This window comes from Hemiscyllium ocellatum, chromosome 26 (assembly GCF_020745735.1).
Source record: "Hemiscyllium ocellatum isolate sHemOce1 chromosome 26, sHemOce1.pat.X.cur, whole genome shotgun sequence".
NCBI classification, from domain to species: Eukaryota; Metazoa; Chordata; class Chondrichthyes; order Orectolobiformes; family Hemiscylliidae; genus Hemiscyllium; species Hemiscyllium ocellatum.
The window spans coordinates 50392588-50414648 of record NC_083426.1 but is presented as its reverse complement, the minus strand read 5'-3'; the positions used below and the strand labels follow the sequence as shown (position 1 = coordinate 50414648).

General features: G+C 43.4%; 1 protein-coding gene across 3 annotated transcripts; it reads right to left on the bottom strand.

Moving 5' to 3' along the window:
• Positions 1-530: 530 nt before the first annotated feature.
• Positions 531-20273, bottom strand: LOC132828241 (uncharacterized). 3 transcript variants are annotated; one of them, XM_060845203.1, is made up of 6 exons: positions 20018-20273; positions 15910-16685; positions 9979-10125; positions 8316-8380; positions 5744-6004; positions 531-1373 (listed from the first exon to the last, which is right to left on the bottom strand). In XM_060845203.1, the coding sequence occupies exons 2-6, from the start codon at positions 16664-16666 to the stop codon at positions 1329-1331; spliced, it is 1275 nt and encodes a 424-aa protein (XP_060701186.1). In that variant the 5' UTR covers positions 16667-16685; positions 20018-20273; the 3' UTR covers positions 531-1328. The 3 variants fall into 3 exon arrangements, with proteins under 3 accessions (XP_060701186.1, XP_060701187.1, XP_060701188.1); XM_060845204.1 differs by having other exon boundaries at positions 531-1370; XM_060845205.1 differs by having other exon boundaries at positions 8316-8377.
• Between the last annotated feature and the right edge of the window lie 1788 nt (positions 20274-22061).

Genomic DNA, 22061 nt, shown 5'->3' with positions numbered 1-22061 from the left:
AATATAAGCACATCAGTAAATATGAAACCTATGTTGCTCCCAAAACACCTGTGTGCATACAATAAAGAACAGCACTGGTCACAGAGTTGGGATGTCCTGTGGTTAACTGAATAAATAAGGAACCAGGTCAGGTCAGCTTGCTCATGGGACTGCCCTGTATTTCACAGTTTGCTGTGCTTTGGAAACCTTGCAATATTTCATACAAAGGCATACCACCTGCTCTGGGATAGTGTTGCAGCGTAAATTAATCCTTCCACATGAGCAGTCTCTCAGGTAGCAGCCTGTCAAATATCTCAGCTGGCTTTGGGAACTGTGTAGCTACCAATAACACGTGTACAGCAGATACTACGTGAACAGACAGACATTTCACCAGAAACATTATAGTGCAAGGTTTCTAACCTCAGAATACAGCGTGCATGGAGATGGAATGATAAAACAGTGGTAATAGCAGCAGGAGTAGGCCAATCAGTCTCAGGCCTGCTCTATCATTCAAACAGACCTGCTTCAGCACCATTCCACACCCGCATCCTCATATTCCTTTGATTTCCGTTTCACTTAGAAATCTATTGTTGTCTGTTTTATACAAACTCAATGATGGAACTTCTGCAGATCAGAGAGTCACACTCTTACAGCACAGAAACAGACTCTTCGGACCATACCAGTCCATGCTGAACAAAACTAGTCCCACCAGCCTGCTCCTGGCCCATATCCCTCCAAACCTTTTAAACATTGTAATTCTGCCAATATCTACCACTTCCTTTCTGCTCTGATCCCCAGAGGGTCAGGGTTGGTTGGAAGACTCTACCAATGATCCATTCAGAACAAATCAAAGGTTATTCTCAGATTAAAGACACATTCTGGAGCCGGGATCTACCTGTTCCCAGCCAAGTCTACCACAGGAAGGCCATTCACTTGGCTCCCTCAGTGGAAGGCAGCAGTGCAGAGACCAGGCTAACTGCAGCTCCTCGTACAGACATTTTGTCACCCATCTGTGGATTCCACTTGCCAATGTAACAGTAAAAGACTGATAATCTTATCCAAAACTATAGTTTCTTTAAAGAGGGATTTATTAACAGGATGTAGGAGTCACTGGTGAGCCCAGCATTTATTGTCTATCCCCAACCGTCCTGCAGAAGGTAGCGGTGAACCACCCACAATTCCGTTAGGGAGGGACTTCCTGGATCTTGACTCAGCGACAAAATATATCAGTGAAGGAACGGCGATACATTTCTAAGTCAGGATGTTTGAGTGCTGATTTAGTCTAAAGCTTCAGGAAGTGGTGGCCATCCCCAGGCAAGAAAATCAGTCTTTGATTTGACCTTCGCTCTTCAATCTGGACTTGGAATTTTCTCCGTGTTGTTTGCTGTTTCCTGCTGAAAAGGTAGAAAATTGCACAAAGTGGGTTTGGTGGTCATATGATGTGGTCACAAAACCATCTACAGAACATACTTTATGAGGCTAATAATCTGGAGAAGGTTGGAATTCAAATTCCACTGCAGTTATTTGGAAATCTGAAATCAATGTTAAACATTTGGAGGTAAGAAGCTGATCTCAGTAATGGTGAGACAGATTCACTAACACTTTCATTATTAGCCAGTTATACAGAGTCATAGAGATACACAGCACAGAAACAGACCCTTCGGTCCAACTCATCCATGCCAACCAGATAGCTTAAATTAATGTAGTCCTATTTGCCAGCACTTGGCCCATATCCCTCTAAACCCTTCCTATTCATGTACCCATCCAGATGCCTTTTAAATGTTGTAATTGTACTAGCCTCCACCACTTCCCCTGGCTGCTCATTCCATAGACACAACACCCTTTGCACGAAAAAGTTGCCCCTTTAGTCCCTTTTAAAACTTTCCCCTCTCACCTTAAACCTATGCCCTCTGGTTCTGGACTCCTGTAACCCAGGGAAAATACCTTGTCTGTTTACTCTATCTATGTCCCTCATGATTTTATAAACCTCTATAAGGTCACCCCTCAGCCTCCAAAGCTCCAGGGAAAACAGCCCCAGTCTGTTGAATCTTTCTCTATAGTTCAAACCCTCCAACCCTGGCAACATCCATGTAAATCAGTTCTGAACCCTTCCTTCAGGAGGGAGACCAGAATTGCACACAATATTCCAAAAGTGGCCTAACTAATGTCCTGTACAGACTCAACATAACCTCCCAACTCCTATTGAATCAATGTGTGACACCAGTCCCTCAGTGAGGCACATGCTCTTAAACTGCTCTCAGAAATGGTCGGGCAAGCTACTCAGTTGTATCAAAGCTGTTACTGACATTTTCAGAAAAATACCCATCACCACTAGGCAAGAGGCAGAAAATGTTAACAACAACCATGTTCCAAAACAAAAGAAACAACTCTAGCTTTTCACAGTATGATCCCAGAGGCTTATTCTGGGGAAGGCCAAGCTCAGGGGAGAAGGATGTTGAGAGTGATGTGCTGGAAACGCAGAGTAGGTCTGATGAAGGGCTTTTGCCTGAAACATGGATTTTCCTGCTCCTTGGATGCTGCCTAACCTATTGTGCTTTTCCAGCATCACACTCTCAACTTTAATCTCTAGCATCTGCAGTGCTCGCCTTTGCCTCAGGGAGAAGGATTGCAGGCCTGAGGGTGATCATGTGCCTGGGGTGAAGTCTGGGGCCTAGTGCAGGGAATGGGTTTGGGGCCAAGGTTTGGGGTGGATTAGAGACCTTTGGAGATACTGGCAGGTGTTCTTAGCTGGAATTGAGGCCTGGCCTGAGGCCTCAACCCTCTCATTTGAACAAGGAACAGATCTGTTCAAAAGGACATTTTCCCTGATGTTAAACATCAAATCGGGTCATTATGTGAAGGTGGGACAGTTCCGATCAGTGTTCTTTGTCTGTTGTGTGGCATCTCAACACACAGAACATGGATCAGCATCAGAAGAAATAAAGAGCATTCCCCAGGATACTTATCAAATCTTATTTATCAATAACACTACCAGACAAATACCTAAAATGAGTTCATCTGAAGAAAGGCTAGGCAGGCCAGGCCTGTATTCTTCTGATGAGTGAGAAGTGACTTCAGTTGGAACATAGAAGATCCTGAGGGAACTTGATCAGGTGGATGTAGTTCCGTGATCCAAACAAGGTTAGCTAGGTGGACCTCAGAAAATGAATTCCCTGATTCGACCAGATTAACAGCCCCAATCAGGGCATCCTGGCTGACAGATAAACAGCAATGTCAGACATTCTGTTCACTCAGAGCTAACACTCAGGATCAGTGTTAAGTACTATGAATGTATAAATAAAGGCTGACTAGGTGACGGGATCCTGGCCTCCATTGAATTATTTCAGGAGTGACATCAGAAAAGAAAGCTTCCAAAGAAATTCACTCACCACTGCCGTCTGCTCACTTTTAAAGGTGTCTCTGTGCTCTATGAGCGTATATAGTGCTGTGACTCTGCCTGGGGGATTATCCTATTGTGAGTCTGTCTGTGTGCAGACAAATTGACGAAGGTTGAGCAATGGATATAATGTATATGGATTTTAGTAAAGCACTTGGTAAGGTTCCCCATGGTAGGCTCATTCAGAAAGTTGGGAGGTATGGGAACAGGGAAATGTGCCTTAGGATACAGAAATGGCTGGCTGAAAGAGGACAGCAAGTGGTAGTGGATGGACGGTATTCCGTCTGGAGGTTGGTAGCCAGTGGTATCCCGCTGGGATCTGTTCTTGGGCCTCTGCTCTTTGTAGTTTTTATAAATGACTTGGGTGAAGAAGTGGAAGGGTGGGTTAGTAAGTTTGCCGATGACACAAAGGTTGGTGATGTTGTAGGTAGTGTCGAGGTCTGTTGCAGGCTACAACAAGACATTGACAGGATGCAGAGCTGGGCTGAGAAGTGGCAGATGGAGTTTAATCTGGATAAATGCGAAGTGATTCATTTTGGAAGGTTAAATTTGAATGCTGAATACAGGGTTAAAGACAGGATTCTTGGCAGTGTGGAGGGACAGTGGGATCTTGGGATCCATGTACATAGATCCCTCAAAGTTGCTACCCAAGTTGATAGGATTGTTAAGAAGGCGTATTGTGTTTTGGTTTTCATTAACAGGGGTTTGAGTTTAAGAGCTGCGAGGTTTTGCTGCAGCTCTATAAAACCCTGGTTAGAACACACTTGGAATATTGTGTCCAGTTTTGGCCACCTCATTATAGGAAGGATATAGATGGGGGTGCAGAGGAGATTTACCAGGATGCTGCCTGGATTGGAGGGTTTGTCTTATGAAGAGAGGTTGAGTAAGCTCAGGCTTTTCACACTGGAGAGGAGGAAGAGAGGTGACGTGATAGAGGTGTACAAGATAATGAGAGGCATAGATAGTGTAGATAGCCAGAGACATTTCTCCAGGGGAGAAATGGTTGTCATGAGGGGTCAGTATTTTAAGGTGATTGGAGGAAGGTTTAGGGGAGATGTCAGAGGGAGGTTCTTTACACAGAGAGTGGTGGGTGTGTGGAATGCACTGCCAGCAGTGGTAGTAGAGTCAAGAGACATTAGGGACATGTAAGTGACTGCTGGACAAGCACATGGACAGCAGTAAATTGAGGGGTGTGTAGGTTAGGTTGATCTTAGATTAAGATAAATGATCGACACAACAGCATGGGCTGAAGGGTCTGTACTGCTCTATGTTCTATGCTCACACACACAAATCAGTTGGCTTGCTGTAATGTCTGTTTTATAACTTTTACTGTTTGAAATAAACTAACCCACAGAATTGGTCAGTCCCTGAAGAGTAATTGTTATTCGACCAAAATTACTAACACGATAAATTACACCTCACAATTTGGACATATGTCAAAATGTGTAGATAATACCAATTCAGGGATTTACCTAATAGTGTGGGGAGACTACAGAAAGATGTAGGAACTATAAACTGGTCTATACAAGGGTGAAGACATTGCAAAGGAAGTTCAGTATAGCAGAATGAAATGGTTTGTGTTGGTGGGAGCTATTAATAATCACTTCATCCTGGGAAGGTATAAAATAAAACATGATGGTAGAGCGAGGACACCTTCAAACAGAGTCATGGATTGTGAAAAGTGTTTACACAAATTGGTAAGATCACAAAAGCGAAACAAAGATACTGGGATTCATTCCGAGAGGAATAGGACACAAAACCGGGAGGTAATAGCATTTACACAGAACATTGGCTGACTCCGATTTGAATATTGCACAATCCCATTTGTTACATCACAAACAAAAGAGGAAACTGCAGCACTGGGGACAGATGTGGAAAGATTCCCAGGGAACTGAGAAAGATCACACAGGTTGAGAAGGTGGTCTCTGGGAAACTGGTGATCGAGCAGAAATCTTTAAAGCTATAAAAAGGTTTGACAGAATGAATGTGGGGAAACTTAGGATGGAATTCAAGATAAATGAAACATAAACATACGATTGCCAACAACAAAGGACAGGGAATATTTCGGAGAGTTTGTTTCACAAAGAGTAGCTAATGCATTTAGGGAGAGGCCTGATACTTACAAAGGGAATGAAGTGTTTGGGAGCTTTCGGAGATGGGGACAGGAAATTACAGTGAAAAGGAATTTTGAGGAACTCTCTCTCTATAGTAGAACAATTGGATTGAATGTCCTGCTTTTACATTTTAAGTAGCTTTATGATACATAATGGCTTCAGTAACATGACCCTAACCAGTTTGAACGGTTTGCCCCCTCATAATCACAGCTCTTCCATCTTTCTGACTGGGCAAGATGTAGTTAGCACCCACCTGCACACTAAAACTGGGCAGGTGCCAACAAGTCTCCCGGAGATACTGGCTCCCGAAGCCGGTAATCTGTTTGATCTGATGGGTACACAGCCCCGCTACCTTCGCAGTAAAATCGAGGGTAAAAGCAAACTTGACCAGGTCGGGGTTCTCCTGGGTCACTTTGCTCCTCACTTCAGTTTGGATGTATTGATCTGCCAGTTCTTTGAAGGAATTGTAGCTGATGGTCTGGAAGAATGTGGAAAGCAACACATCTCCTTGGAGCTGTCAGCGATAAATGAGAAATCAGGAACTCAGTGAGACTTTGTGATTGAAACTACAGATTTTACATGAACAATCTTAATTTATAATAAGCTAATCAAAGCAAAGTTATTAATAATTACATATACAGCAAAAGACAGGCAAATACAAAATATTTCTCCTGTTATACAAATGTGTCCATATATTATTTTTTAAAAATCAGCTTTTGGCACATTTTCTGTCATTCAATCTTTACTACCTGTTGCTGTGACACAATCACATCTTTTGTATAATTCTTCTCACATTCCTCCGTCCACTCTGATAATGGAAACCGTCTTTGGAAATATTGGGTCAACTTCATCTTTAAGAGGAAAAACTTCCTTTCAGCCCAGCCAAGGAATTTTCCAGGGTCAGTGCGTATCAGATCTATGCTTTCAATTGTGAACCACAAAACATTAGTATCTAAGTTCAGCAGCTCATAGGGAAGGCAAATAGAATGTTGGTCTTTGTTTGAAAGGGAATGGAGTATAAAAATAGGGAGGTTTTGCTAAAACTAAGAGTACAGCTGTTAACAGTACTGGTTGCCTTATGTAAGGAAGGATATACTGGCATCAGAAGCAGTCCAAACAAAGTTTACAGGCAGGGACCAGGTACAGATGGACAGCCATAAGAAGAGAGTTTGAGTAGATTGGGATGTCTACTCATGGAATATAAACGAATGAGAATTGATTTCATTGAAGCAATTAAGATTGTTAGAGGACTTGAAAGGCTTGATCATCATTGGCAATCACTCACTAACAAGTCTGATTGTCCACTGAGGAAATTCTATGTCTCTAGGTGTGGGCTTTGATGAGCCCAATCTAACAGCTCCATCTCCACACGCTCATTTGGCAGCTGTTCTCAGGAGGTGGAAGTGGTCCACACCCCTGAGATCATTGACATTCCTTTCGCCAGCTTCTTTTCCGTCCATCCTCTTACTGACAGGATGTTCTCAAAGAATAGTGCCCTTCATACAGGAGCTTCCTCCAAGTTGGTTTCTTCTGAAAGAGGGTGTCCATTCATTAATGTCTATGTTGACGAGAATTTTCAGGAAGACTTTGAAATACTTCTTTCATCCTCCTTTTATTTGAGTTCCTTCCTTGATCTGGTTGAAGATGATTTGCTTTGGCAATTGGAACTCAGGCATCAAGCACATGGTTGGTCCAGCGAAGCTGGTTTTGGATGATCATATACAGATGCGATTGGCTGCTTCAGGGATGTGAAGTTAGTATGCCTATCCTCCCAGCTAATGTGGAGAATCTGTCTCAAACACTGTTGATGGTATTTCTCCAGGGTGTTAAGAAGGTGTCTATATGTGTTTCATGTTTTGGAGATATATATAAGAGTATAAAGAATGACTGGCTTATACTCAAGGATCATGATGTCACTGTTGAGGACTCTCATTCTTAGATGTCCAAAAGCAGCACTTGCAGATTGGCCGTGATGTTAAATCTCCACATCAGCATCTGCCTTAAATGACTAAGGTTTCCCAGGTATGGGAAATGTTCCACGTTTGGGAAGATTTCTCCATTGACTTTGATGGGCCAGAACTTGACCTGGGATGGATTGGGAAAAAGGATATCAGCCCAAAGAAAGAACAGGATAGGTATGGAAAGGTTGTTTCCTCATCTGAGAGAGTCATAATCTCTGAATAAGAGGTCAGTTAAGAAAGAGATGAGGAGGAATTTCTTCTTTCAGAGGGTTGTGAATTTATGGATTTTTCTTAAAACAACAGAGAGCTGTTGAGGCTGGGTCATTAAGTATATTCAAGGCGAAGATAGACAATTTATAAATCGGTAAGGGAATCAAGACTTCTGAGGAGAAGGCAGGAAAGTGGGGTTGAGGATTATCAGATTAGCTATGATCTGATTGAATGGCAAAACAGTCTCAATGGGCTGAATGGCCTATTTCTGATCGAAAGGCCTTATCATACATTGCTTTGTAGCAGGTCAACACAGCTTCTGTGCCGCAGGTCAATACTGTATGAAAGCTTTCTTCAGTAATAACCCTCATTTTCATGACCTCTCCTGACATCGACATGGATAGGAAGTACATTAAGATCACTGTCACCTCCACATCACCCATTGTCCTGACTTCACAATATAATTGCTATTGCTTCATTGCCACTGAATCACAATTCCTGGAACTCCCTTCCAAACAGCATAGTGGGAGCATCTTCACCACACGGACTGCCACAGTACAAGAACAGTTCCTGCCTTTTCCCAGAGGAAAATGGTGCTGGGCAATAAATACTAGCCCTCCCAGAAAATGAACAGAAGAAATTCCTGCTTCTTACCTCTGTATCAACACGGTCACCGACATTTTGGAGTATTGTAATAATTTTGGAAATGGAGTTATCTACTGTTAGAAAGAGAAAAAAGGCAGGATGTCACTAAGACCATTCGGGATGAATTCAGGTAAAGAGAATTAGACCAAAATCTCAGGCCTGTTTACTCCCATCCTGCCCAGTATCCATATTGTGAGCCATATTATCCAATAATTAATGGAAAATCTCCTTATCTTATATTCCCTTTTTATAGAAAATCTCATTTAACAGTTGAAGGAGATGAAATCTCCTGTTGTAATGGAGTACCAGGATTGAAATATTAGCCAACAAAGTGAGTTACACTCCTAAGACTGTACCATCATCACTTTTGAGGCAAACCAAGAAGCTAGGCCCCAGGGAACACCTCAGCAGTGCAGATGTTGAACTGGTGTAACTGTGTTAGCTAATGGAGCCCAACTATTTATTATACCTTCAGTTTTAGGATGTCTGTGTTCACCTTTATCAATTATTTTTCAAATTAGCAGAATAAAGGTGAGGGCTCTGTGGCCCTCTCAACATATTCTCTCTCTTTGTAAATGTAGGTAGAATATTAGTTGAAGGTTAAACATTGGAGAGGACACGAAACTAAGGGTCTAGCTTGTCGACATAGTGCTTCGGGATACATTGCATCCACTCAAACAGGCAAATGTTCTTGATTTAACATTTCAACAAAAAGATGGCACCTCCAATAGTGCAGCCCTCCGTCTGCATTACACTGGAGTTCTACTCACAGCACACGACTGAAAGGTTATAATTAAGTGAGACAGACATGCTGCAAAGGAACATGACAGACTGACAGGAAAGGATATTTTCACCTAGGCACTGAAAGCACAGTGGCACCTGGGAAAGCGTTTGCTATTTGATTTTTATCAATAGCCTGGGTAGAAATAAATATGACTTTCAGCTGGATGTGCCTTTAATGACATGCCTTGACTCTGGAACAGGTATGGAGGGAGGTGGGGTACACTGGGGGCCCAATATCTGGATTCTGAAGCTTTAGAGGACTCCTTGCGCTGAGGTGGGATGTGAGACTCCTGTGCTAGGGTAGGTTTGGGACCACCGCGACCAGGTCAGGGCCGGGGCCTGGGTCAGGAGCAGCGCCAGGGTCTTTGGTTTTTGTCCTCTGCCAGAGAGCAGTCAATGCACAAATCTGAGCAGCGGTCCACATTTTCAAAGCTTTTGTTACCCCTGTTCTTGCCATAATCAGAAGATAATTCGGTATTTGGACAAACTACCTGGCAATGTGTCACTGAATTGTTATCCCATTTAAAGCTGATTACAATTCTGTTCTGGGAGAAAGTGAGGTCTGCAGATGCTGGAGATCAGAGCTGAAAATGTGTTGCTGGAAAAGCGCAGCAGGTCAGGCAGCATCCAAGGAGCAGGAGAATCGACGTTTCGGGCATAAGCTGAAGAAGGGCTTATGCCCGAAACATCGAATCTCCTGTTCCTTGGATGCTGCCTGACCTGCTGCGCTTTTCCAGCAACACATTTTCAGCTACAATTCTATTCTATATTACACAGAGGGAGGCTTTGCCCACGTCGTTCATTTTGGTGAATGAATCACCCAGTCAGTACAAGGGGATGTTTGTGCAGCAATAGCCTAACTCCTGTTGTGATGGCTGTCAATACTCACCGGATTGTCTTGGCCCATCTGTTTCCAATTCTTCAACTGCATGTGTTTCCTTCAGACACTTCTCTTTGTCTCCACTGGACTCAAGAGTCTGAACTATCCGATCCACTTCCTCGGACACCTGCTCGTACACAGACTCAGAGTCGCGGGCTGGAACAGAACACACAGAGGGTACACTCAGGTCTCAAGGTGACTTCACAAAAGTGATCGAAGACAGTGTGAAAGGCACAACTACAAGCTGCAGGAGAGCTCAGTGCACAATTCCTGCTGTCTGTCAGACTGGACATCTCTGGTAGGCAAAGACACAAACTGTCATTTACAGAGGTACAGCACATGGCTGAATATTTCAAATCTATGCTTTCTCATGTCAGAAAGCGTTTAGTTTCATTACATGTGCGAGCAGCTGAGATTTGAACAGTTTAGAGCAGATTTTGTGAGATTTAGTTTAAATAAAAGCATTCATTCACATCAACATAAATGTGGAACGTGATAATGATCCAGACCCCATCACTATTTTTTCAAACTGCTGCCCTATCTCAGAATTCCACTTCCTTTCCAAAGTCCCAAATATGTTGTTGCCTCCTAAACCATTCCCATCTTTCCTGGAATTCCAGGTTTGAATGCGCTCGATTCAGTTGCTGGTGCTGCCAGTGTCTAGACAGCTCTCTTCGAGTCATTTCAGTGATTAAGGTAAAACATTCCCTCCTTATCTTTCCCCATCTGTCTCCAGCAGAGCTGAGCATCCCACCTTCCAGTACCTGCCCACTGCCATCCGGCAGTTTGGGACAGCTTTCGTCTGATTCTTTGCTATCTAATTGTAGCAAAAGATGTTTGTTTCCTGTCCCTGCACTGTTACTGCTTGTTGTCCCCCAGGGATATAGAGTCATACAGATGTACAGCACAGAAACAGACCCTTCAGTCCAAATCATTCATGTTGACCAGATATCCTAAATTAATCTGAGTCCCATTTGCCAGCATTTGGCCCAGATCCCTCTAAACCCTTCCTATTTACATTTCCATCCAGATGCCTTTTAAATGTTGTAATTGTACCAGCTTCCACCAATTTCTCTGGCAGCTCACTCCACACACACACCAATCTCTGTGTAAAAACATTGACCCTTTGGTCCCTTTTATATTTTTCCCTTATCACCTTAAACGTTTGAACTTCTCTACTCTGGGGAAAAGACCTTGGCTGTTCACCCTATCTATGCCACTCAGGATTTTATAAACCCCTATAAAGATCAACCATGTGTCTCAGAAGCTCCAGAGAAAACAGCCCCAGCCTATTCAGCCTCTCCATATAACTCAAACCCTCCAATACCGGCAATATCTTTGTAAATCTTTTCTCCACACAGATTGAACGCAGTATTCCAAAAGTGGCCTCACCAATATCCTGTACAGCTGCAACATGTCATCTTCTTGGCCACCCCACCCTGTCTCTCAATGACATGCTGCCCCTTGGCAACCTGGTCCAAAAGGATAGTACAAGTTTCCATGTGATGATACCGAGCTCTCCTGCACCACTGCAGTTCTGAGAATGGACACAGAATAAGGCCATGGCCCATTAAGTCAATGCCAGCTCTCTATAGAGCAATCCAATGAATTCCATTCATCCATTCTACCCTTAAGTCCGGAGGTTTATTTCTCTAAAGAAGGGCCAGGAAGTGAAATTATGGGTCTCACTGCTCCTGCAAATGTGTTGCTGGTCAAAGCACAGCAGGTTAGGCAGCATCTCAGGAATAGAGAATTCGACGTTTCGAGCATAAGCCCTTCATCAGGATCGAAACGTCGAATTCTCTATTCCTGAGATGCTGCCTAACCTGCTGTGCTTTGACCAGCAACACATTTGCAGCTGTGATCTCCAGCATCTGCAGACCTCATTTTTTACTCTCACTGCTCCTCACAGTCTTGGATGTTAGGAATTGGGAACCAGAGTCTCAGTTGGTGTTGAACCTTTTTTTGCAGATTTGCCAAAAACCCTTTATCTCTGTTTCCAATGTCTTTGTTTATAAAAGATTTGGAGATGCTGGCAACAAGTTTAATTGGAAGCACTAGCTTTCGCAGAGCTGCCCCTTCATTAGGTGGGCCAAGTGATAGCAAATGGGACTAAATTAAGTTAGGATATCTGGTCGCAATGGATAAGTTGGACTGAAGGGTCTGTTTCTGTGCTGTACATCTCTATGACTCCACATCCCTGGGGGACAACCAGCCGTAACAGTGCAGGGACAGGAAACAGCGCTCCGAAAGCTAGTGCTTCCAATTAAACCTGTTGGACTATAACCTGGTGTTGTGTGATTTTTAACTATGTTTATAAAGTCCATCAAAAACTCAGGTTCAGTATGATAAACTTTACAGCCACTGCTTCAGATAATTACACACTACCTGGTCAATCATATAATGCAATTTCCTCAAAGCTGGCCCTATGTAACATCCAAGCAGCAACAACCAATACACTTGACCTGCACACGTGCTGCAAACAATAACCTCATCTACAAATGAGAATATCTTGAACTAACAGTGGCATATTTAATGAGTACGTGACTCCTTGTTTCCTTTTCGAGTTTAATAACAGCAAAACCTTCCAGTAAATTAGCACCAACCAATTCACTTATCATAGCATGTGGCTTCTACTCACACAAGTGGACTTTGTTAGCAGAAAGATCACATTTTGATTTGAGTGATAAGGATTTGCTTATCTTAAACCAAAACTGACCACATGTGCCAATGCCCAGTATCGAACATACAATAGCAGAGCAAAGTACTGCAGAGGCTGGAAATCTGAAAAGCAAAGAGCAAATTCAACAGGCATTGTGGGGAAAGAAACAGTTTCACTGACGTCGGTGCATGTTTGCACAGACGCTGCTGGGCAGGCTGAGCATTTCCAACATTTCCTGCTTTGTTTTAAACCCACTGGCCAGCCTTTGAGAAGTACAAGGGACTTTCTAAAGAGCTTCTTAGTCTCCTTCAGCTGCTGTTGTGTTAGTGCTGGTTTAGCACAACATTCAACATGAATGGATGAAGAAAACATGAACAACCTGCTGAACAAAAACTGCATCAAATTGATCACTTGTAAATCAGTCATCAATGACCTATAGAAAGTACCATGTCCTAGAGCTTACTAATCCTTTTTCCTTCTTCCAGTCAACAAGTAAAGCTAAAGACAAATCCTAGGCACCAAGTGAAGGAATGGAGATCAGGCCTGACCTTAAAGCTCCTTGTTAGCGAGTTTTGAGAAGATTTATTGCTCAGATTGAGGTTCTGGATGTAGGTTAGCTCGCTGAGTTGAAAGTTAACCTTCCAGATCAGCAAGCAAACCTACATCCATGGTCCTGTGTTCATCTCCAGGGCACCCACTCTGAGCTAGCTTTGGAGGACTTCTTACTAAACTAGTGAGAAAGCAGATTGCCCCTCTGGCTGGAGCTTCCTCCACAGCCTAATGTATAGAACGTTACAGCACAGGACAGGCCCTTCGGCCCACGATGTTGCACCAGGTCTTTGGAGAAGGAGGGGATGACAGTAAAGTGTGAACAGTTGTACACACACACACTCTGTGAGTGACATTGTGTGTCAGGGAGTGAGAGAGAGTCACTGTTATACACACACACAGTCACTCTCACACACACGCAGTCGCACACTCACACTTGCTCTCACTCTCACATACACTTCCTTCCTTCATCTCTCACCTCAGCTTTGGTGAAAAAAACCTAAACATCTGAAATTTCTCTTCCTTAGTCTGCCCTCTGTCCATCTTACTTTTCCAATGAACCTACATTGCTCATTGGCCATTACTTTTTCATCCTTTCAATTTGTGGTACCTATAAACTGCTGATGATAAATCATACACTCTAATGATGGTTCTGTTAATTATCAATAGCTCCTTTCTGTTGGATTCCATACTTCCGGACATAGCCAGGATTTTGTTATTTATTTTAATAGCCTGTAAAATCCTGTTCTCTGTTTCTCCCCATCATCTTTTCATCGCCTCCTCTTCCTGTGACCCCCTTCAGTGAGCCAGTCAGCAGCAAATGCAGGAGAGAAACAGTCTGGATGGAGAAGGAGTCCCCCACCAATTCTATTTACAGGTGTTACTTTTCCCAATTAGTTGGCCCATGATTGTGTTTTGCCAGGCACTTTGAGACATGCGTGCATTTTGTGTGTTTGTGACTGCTGCAGTCCATTACTAGGTAGCTGCTAATTTTGGAATTCAAAGGGGTGACCAAGGGTCGATGGTGTCACCCAGAATGCATCCTGATTACCAAAGCAAATGGCCACAGAAACTCGGGTTCTAGCTTCAGGACAATTGGATCTTGAACATTATTCTATCAATATTTTACATACTTTCTGAACACACTGAGACCTCTAGAGAGGGGTGTGCTGATTGAGTTGAATCAAATTGCTTCTTTGCATTCACCCTTGCACAGGAGAAACAGTTTGATGATTTGTATTTATTTGCTCTACATTTTGACGTGCATGTGTGAAAGCCATGAGGATAGGATTGAGCTGCAGTGAATAATATTGTTAAAGCTGTTAGCCCCTGTTCTATTAAGTCTCACAGTCAATGTACCTATAAGAAATATGACATCACCACTGCATCATGGCATATGACTTGAAGTCTCATACTCCATCATACCTTGGATCACTTGAAGCATGACACTCTACTGGAAGAATGTGGCTCTGTGTAACTCAATAACTTAATGTTAACCTGGAAACTTATATGCCTGAGGAAAGTAATACAATAATCTGCTCGTTGTGACAAATATTTGTTAGATTCTTGAATACCAAGGTATCCATGCCCAGTGCCTTATATTATGAGGGATTATTCAAGGTAAAATACCCTGCTGGAGGCAAATTAACACCTGGTCATGTGAATATACAAACAATTTATGGCTTACTCAGAAATCCAGCTCCCATCAAAGGCTCAGGTTGATTATATGATTGACATCACCAAAACTGAGAGAGCATCTTGTACAGACCTTAGTGTGTAACAAGTATATCCTTCCCCCTTCCTGGATGGCAATCAGTAACCCCTCCATCTGGGGGACATCAGCAGTAGGTGTGGCTGGTTTGATAGAGATTGACAGACACCGCAAAGATGAGTTGAAAGATGGTAATGTAAACCTGGAACTCTTTCTCCACGCCCCCACTCCTATAAAGGCTGGAGAGTGTGGGTCGATGAGGTCAATCAGATGGATAAGTCCTCAGCAGGTAAGGGCACTAATGGAACCCAGCCAATCGAGAGAAGGTGCAGATCAGCCATGATTGAATGGAGTAGCAGAGCATGCTCAAGGGGCTGAATGGCTGGCTTCTAATATCAAACTGACTTTTTTCAGAAATGTATGGAACTAAAATTCATGGGCGGCACGGTGGCACAGTGGTTAGCACTGCTGCCTCACAGCGCCAGAGACCCGGATCATACCCCGCCTCAGGCGACTCTCTGTGTGGAGTTTGCACATTCTCAAACCCCGTGTCTGCGTGGGTGTCCTGCGGGTGCTCCGGTTTCCTCCCACAATCCAAAAATGTGCAGGTGAGGTGAACTGGCCATGTTAAACTGCCCGTAGTGTTAGGTGAAGAGGTAAATGTAGGGGAATGGGTTTGGGTGGGTTGCGCTTCGGCGGGTTGTTGTGGACTTGTTGGGCCGAAGGGCCTGTTTCCACACTGTAAATAAGCTAATCTAAAGTAATCTAATCTAAAAGTAATTTTGATTCTGTCAAAATTCCCATCATAGAGATATACCTGAGGAGCCAGGTACAAAACAAATAATGACATTTACAGTAGGTCGGGAAATGAGCTTGAATGAAGAAGAACAAATGATAATGATTTGCACAGACATGTTCATGTTGCAGGAGGAAGTTATGAAAAAAAGCCTGATTTGCTTAATGGGATAACTGGCTCCAGGATATTTATCCAGCTGGAAAATCAGTCAATCTGTCCTACCTGTTTTATTCAGCCTGGGCCTGCACACAGCCTTCAGAGCCAGTTGCTTGGGATGTTCTGCTTTAACCTTGCTGGCTCCTGGACCTCCCCATCCAAATTCTTTCACTTCTGAATTATTCTTCTTAAAAGAGAAAACTCTGCGCAAGCTGCTTTTCCTCCGGACCTTGGTTTTGTGAGGGTTGATCTGCTGGTCTCCTGGTGTCCTCTGGCTCTCACTGAGTAACTGCTCCCCATTCTCTTCAGGAGTATGTTCTGCCTGAGGAGCACCAAGCTCCTTGGATTTTGTACATCCATCCTCTTTCTTTTCATCACCTTTTTTTCTCCAAAGGAGGCTGGTGATCTTCCCGAAGAACGTTTGAGACCTCCTCCCTCTTTTTGCGTCCTTGTTCCTTTCTTTGCCAGCTTCCTTCACCACAGCCGTGTCAGTGCTCAAAGAGTTATTGATTGGAGGGAGGCCGTCATTTCGATGTGTTAGGCTTTCTGTTTCAGCCTGCTTCCTTTCACTCTTCCTGCCTACTGTCCCCGACTCACGCAACCCAGCTCCTTCCGGGCGGCTGAGACTTCCTTGTGGCATCTTTGTTGGAAGTGATCTCCACTTCAGCTCCTTCCCTCTCAAATCAGCTTCTCTTAGACTCAAGCTGCGCATGATATGGACTTCCACCACTCTGCGAGGTTTCAACCCATTCATATTCACGCTGAGAAGATTCTCTGAGTGACCAGAGCAGCCAATGACACCAGCTTCAGGCACTGGCTCCATTAGCTCAGTGTCAGGGATCCTTTGTAAAATGAAAATACAACATATGTGAACAATATTTCTTAAATGTGCTTCATGGCAATCAGCCAGACCTACACAGTGCTCAAAATCTATCAATTTTGCAGAAACAATATTTTCTTCTGTTTCCCATCAATAATTGCAGACACAATAGCTTCTTTAAGACAGCGCAAGCTGTGTAATATTTTATAAATTCCTACTTTGGAAATAGAACCAGTCTGACTCAAGATTGGGATATAGACAAACTCTAACCTCACACCTTTAATGCATTGTCTGAACTGAGATGTCACTTTTTTTTAATAAACCTTAATTTATCTCAAGAATGGGACTTTAAAGAATTTCTAGAATATACATATTAATAAACTGAAACCTGCAACCCATTCTAAAAGATGAAAGACTTAACAGCAATCTAGGTTTAATCAACGTATCATTTCAGTTGCATTTTACTGTAAACCTTTGCTATAAATTCTGTGTCTTATGATCCTGTTTCACAGCTACCTGATGAAGGTGCAGCACTCTGAAAGCTAGAGCTTCCAAATAAACATTTAGACTATGACTTGGTGTTGTGTGATTGTTAACTTTGCCCAGCCCAGTCCAATATCAGCACATCCACATCACAGTATAAGCAGGCAGAATATGTCTTGTTACACTGAAATACTAAATACAGGCAAAACTGGGTACATCACAAAACCAAGGCATTTGAATCAGTGTGCCCAGGCGGTGATTGTGAACAGCCTGATTTTAAACAGTTGGAAACAACTGTTGTGAAGAGAGGTCACTGGGCTCAAAGCTTTCTCTATCCACAGGTGCTGTCAGACCTGCTGAGTTTCTCCAGCAATTTCTGTTTCTGTTTTAAAGGAACTAAACAGAACTATTAGTTGATGCTGTGTACGGGAAGCAGTTACTTGGAATATTAAAACACTTTTAACATTTAAAAAGGGTTAAAATGTGCTTATTCATGCCCTTGAACCAAGGGAACAGCTTAATATGATGAGGCTCCTCCAGTGTAGGCAGGTGCAAGAGCCAGCTGTTGGAATGGTTAAAGTTAGACTGGGTGGTGTGGTGACAAGCCAGTTTCAGCACAAGTATAAAACATCACAGAAACTCAAACCGCCAACGATATTATTTATCATTGAACCTCCTTGACTTTTTGCATTAGTTCATGGTCAATTTCAGGCAATTTTCACTTATACGATGAAGGGAACCAAACCTCTAGACCCTTAAACCTACCATAACACACACACACACACAAACTGGTTTCTATGCTGACCACTCAGGCAAAAGTTTTCACCAAAACAAATACCACCAAAATAGACAGAAACTGTTCCCACTCAGGAAAGGGTCAAGATTGAGGGATAAAGGAATTGAAATAATTGGCAGAAGCAAAAGTGACATGATAGATATCTTTGGAAATCTGGTGACTGGTTAGGGTCTGGAATGTGCTGCCTGAGAGAATGCTGCAGCCAAGTCCAATCAAGGCATTCAAGAGGGACCGGGCTTATTATCTGAGAGGGGAGTTTGTCCAGGATTAATTGGAGAAAGCAAGTGAATGGTGCCAGGTGGAGATATGCGTTCAGAAACACGATGGGCTGAATAATTGTGCATTGTAACAACTGAAAAGCTTTGTGTGAGTGTTTGATAAACTTGATGTACCATTTGGACATAAAGACCTGGATGTTGTGGTCAGTGATGAAGGAATGATGCTTGCTGTTCATTACACTGACAGCCCTCAGATCCCTGTGTTTAACTCCAGAACAATACAGTATCATTCCTCTCAAACTAAAATCTGGGCCATAACTTCCAAACAATTTAACACAGGGTCAAAGCGCACCTTATGCCCTGCTCAGGGGCTTCTGTCTCCACTGTCCATTTGCCAGTCATAAATTGTTTTTTAAACAGAGGTACATAGCTTCTTCATAATCAAGAGGTGAATAGTTACCTTAGGTACACAGGATCATTGAATCATACAGCGTGCTTGAGGGCCAAGTAGCCAAGTCTTGCTGCTAATGTATTTGTTCACAGATATCCTTGTATGTGTGTTGAACGGGTTGAGAGAGTGGATACTTGGACTGAGGCAGGAGACGAGAAAGTTGGGAGGTGATGGGAGGGAAAATGAAGCATGTGAAAAGGTACAATAAATGGAGAGAAAGTGGAGCTTGTGTTATTGATGGTGGCTGTCTTTCAGTTTGAGAAGATTTCCACTGAAATGTAAGTTTCTGCCAATAATCAATGTGTCTGAACAAGCCAGGTTTTGTCCAGAGATCTTACAGCAGGATGTCCTAAAAGGGTAGTGAGGTCTGGAAACCAGGATTTGTTTCCTTTCCTTTTAGATCTGTGCTGCTACATCATTAAGAAGGTGTTACTTAATGCATAGTGGAACTTGCTGAATAGGTTGTTGCCATTTTGAACAGTTCATAGCCAACTCAATCCAATTGATGAATGTTAATCCTACCAAGGAGTGCATCAGGATAACTTCGAAGCTTATTTGGTTCACCCATGGAATGCTGGTTATTTATTGCAGGATTTGAGTACAGGAGCAATGATATCTTTCTGCATTTGTACAGGGCTTTGCTGAGATCATACCTGGAGTATTTTGTGCATTCCTGGTCTCCTTTATTTGAGGAAGGATGCTCTATCCATGGAGGGAATGCACCAGACTGACACATGAACAGTAACTGGACCTGTTAGGGTAGTATTCATTGGAGTTTAGAAGAATGAGAAGTGATCTCATAAAATCATGTAAAATTACAACAGGACTAGACAGGGTGAAAGGAGGATGAATGATCCCAATGACTGGGGAGTTCAGAACAAGGGTCACAGTATAAGGACTGGCCACGTAGAACTGAGATGAGAAATTTCTTCATTCAGAAATACAGGTGAACCTTTGGAAGTTTTTGCCACAGAAGGCAGTTGAGGATAAAACGTTGAATGTTTCCAAGAAGTTAGAAGTATTTCTTAGGGCTAAAGGTATCAAAAGGTGTGAGAGAAAGTGAGAACAAGGTTGAATGATCAGCCATACTGAATGATGGAACAGGCTCAAAGGGATGAATGGCCTACCCCTGCTTCTATTTTCTCTTTCTATTTCCAGTTTGAGAAAGTCAGCACTTGCTGAGAAAAATACTTTTAAACTTAAAGAAAGCGCCATTTCTATTTTTCCTCTGGTCACATTTGCAGCTGGGATCATTGAGTAAAAATCCATTGGATGTTCCCAGAGGGCTGAGAGGTGCAAAAGGAGGTGTAAATACTGACGGGTTTACTGACTGACCAGAGCAACTGTACCCACTATGAGTGTAACTGCAAACTGTCCCCAGAGCAGATTAAATCACTAAAGCTTACCTGTTAATAGTAGAGAGGTGCAGGACAAGCCTTTGGAAGTAGAAGAGCTGTTCTCAGTATCCTAGAGCTGCATACGATATATATACACCATCAAGTGCAGGCAATAAAACAAGGGTTCTTCCAAATGTGTGCCCAAACTACACCCTTCAATGGACTGATGAAGATTAGTCATAAATATGTAATCAAGGTAAAGGTTCAATTACATTTTCAGCTGACTAGTCTGTATTGTACTCGGTCTCCTGTAAATCAGCTGACATGAATTTCTTGACTCTGTTTATCAAACAAGGAAGCAGTCTCTTTTCACCTCGCGATTTAGAACACGTTCGCAGCTGAGGGAAAGCCTTAAAGGGACAGGCCACAGTAAAATGGGAGGGTGTAATCTATATCACAGCTACACAGCACAACTCACCTCCTTAACCCACTCTATAACCTTCGTAAGGACAACTTCATTTCACAACTTCAGGAAATCCCAGAGCACTTCTAATCAATGTTGCTTGGCTGAAATACAGGCACTGTTTAATGTTGGAAACAAGCAGGTTTGAGGGGTTGAGTGACCTACATCTGCTCCTCATTGTTGTATCTGATTCAGTTAATTGGTGCACAGAAAGATCCCACAGAGAGCAATGTGGTAACAAACTGGGTTGTTACCTTATCCATGAGGCAAAGGGTAAATATTGAGCAGGACACTTGGGAGATAAGGTTCGGATCTTTGACACCCATGAACTGTGACTTGAGACACAGGAAATCAGTGTGTTTCAAGATTGAAGGTGGACAACTTGGTTCAACTCCTTGGGTGGCAGTGCCAACATGTTCATTCTTGTCCCTGACACAAGGTACTACTATGGCAACAAACATTGGTGATTCAGAATGTACAGAACCAAACCCAATCTCTGCACCGGAATTTCGAAGCATCCATATTTCCGATAGGAATCCGTGTCAAATTTTTCTTCTTGGAAATGCAGATTTTATTTGCCTCTCAAGTCAGCACATGCAATGGAGCAGGTGATCTAGCCCATGTTACCAGGACGCTGAGGGGGCATTTAATATGTACCTACACACAGCAGACCAGGTGTGTCAAACAGTAAACAGGGTGGCACGATGGCTCAGTGGTTAGCACTGCTGCCTCGCAGTGCCAGGGCCCAGAGTTGGATACCATCCTTGGGCGACTGTACGAAGTTTGCACATTCTCCCAGTATCTGTGTGGGTTTCCTCCGGTGCTCTGGTTTCCTCTTACAATCCGAAGATGTGCTGGTTAGGTGGATTGGCCGTGGGAAATGCAGGGTTACAGGGATAGGGTGGGTGGGTACTTGGTCTGGGTGGGATGCTCTTCAGAAGGTTGGTGTGGACTTGATGGGCTGAATGGCCTGTTTCCACACTGTAGGGATTCTCTAATTAACTGTGCTGTCACTCTCAATCATTACACACCAACTGGCTGTGGCACCTGCCCTCTCTCTCTCGGCCTGTTTCTCCCCCAGAACTGCCCTCTGCACTCTCTGAGGACGAGAGTATTGAAGCCTCAGAGGAAGCATTGCCAAGGCTATCTCCTGCACCTCTCCAGCTCAGACCCCTCGGTGGGAGCGACTCATTTAGACATTGTGTGATAACAGTCTGGTGAACGCTCACTGTGACAGCTCCACGGCTGGACAAGGTAGAAACTAAGTCAATAAGTGTGGCGCTGGAAAAGCACAGTCAATCAGGCAGCATCTGAGGAGCAGGAGAGTCAACACTTCTAGTATTAGCTCTTCATCAGGAATGTGTGGCCCAGGCAGCTGGCATAGCCAGAGACTGAACCCTGCCCAGTGGCAGGTAGGAGAGGACCCTTTGGGGTCAGTAATCAGGGACTTGCCAGGGAGGGATAGGAGCAGCAGATAGACATGTCTGGCTAAATGGCCTTCATTGCCCAGAAGCTGCAGCACGCTGGGTGACTGTCTGATTGCTTTCATGGACAGGTTGGCAGTGCCATGGAGAGTCAGTCCCAGCCCCCATTCAGGTCTGCTGGAGAGGGGCACATGTCAACACTCCAACTAGGAGCCCTCAAGAACCG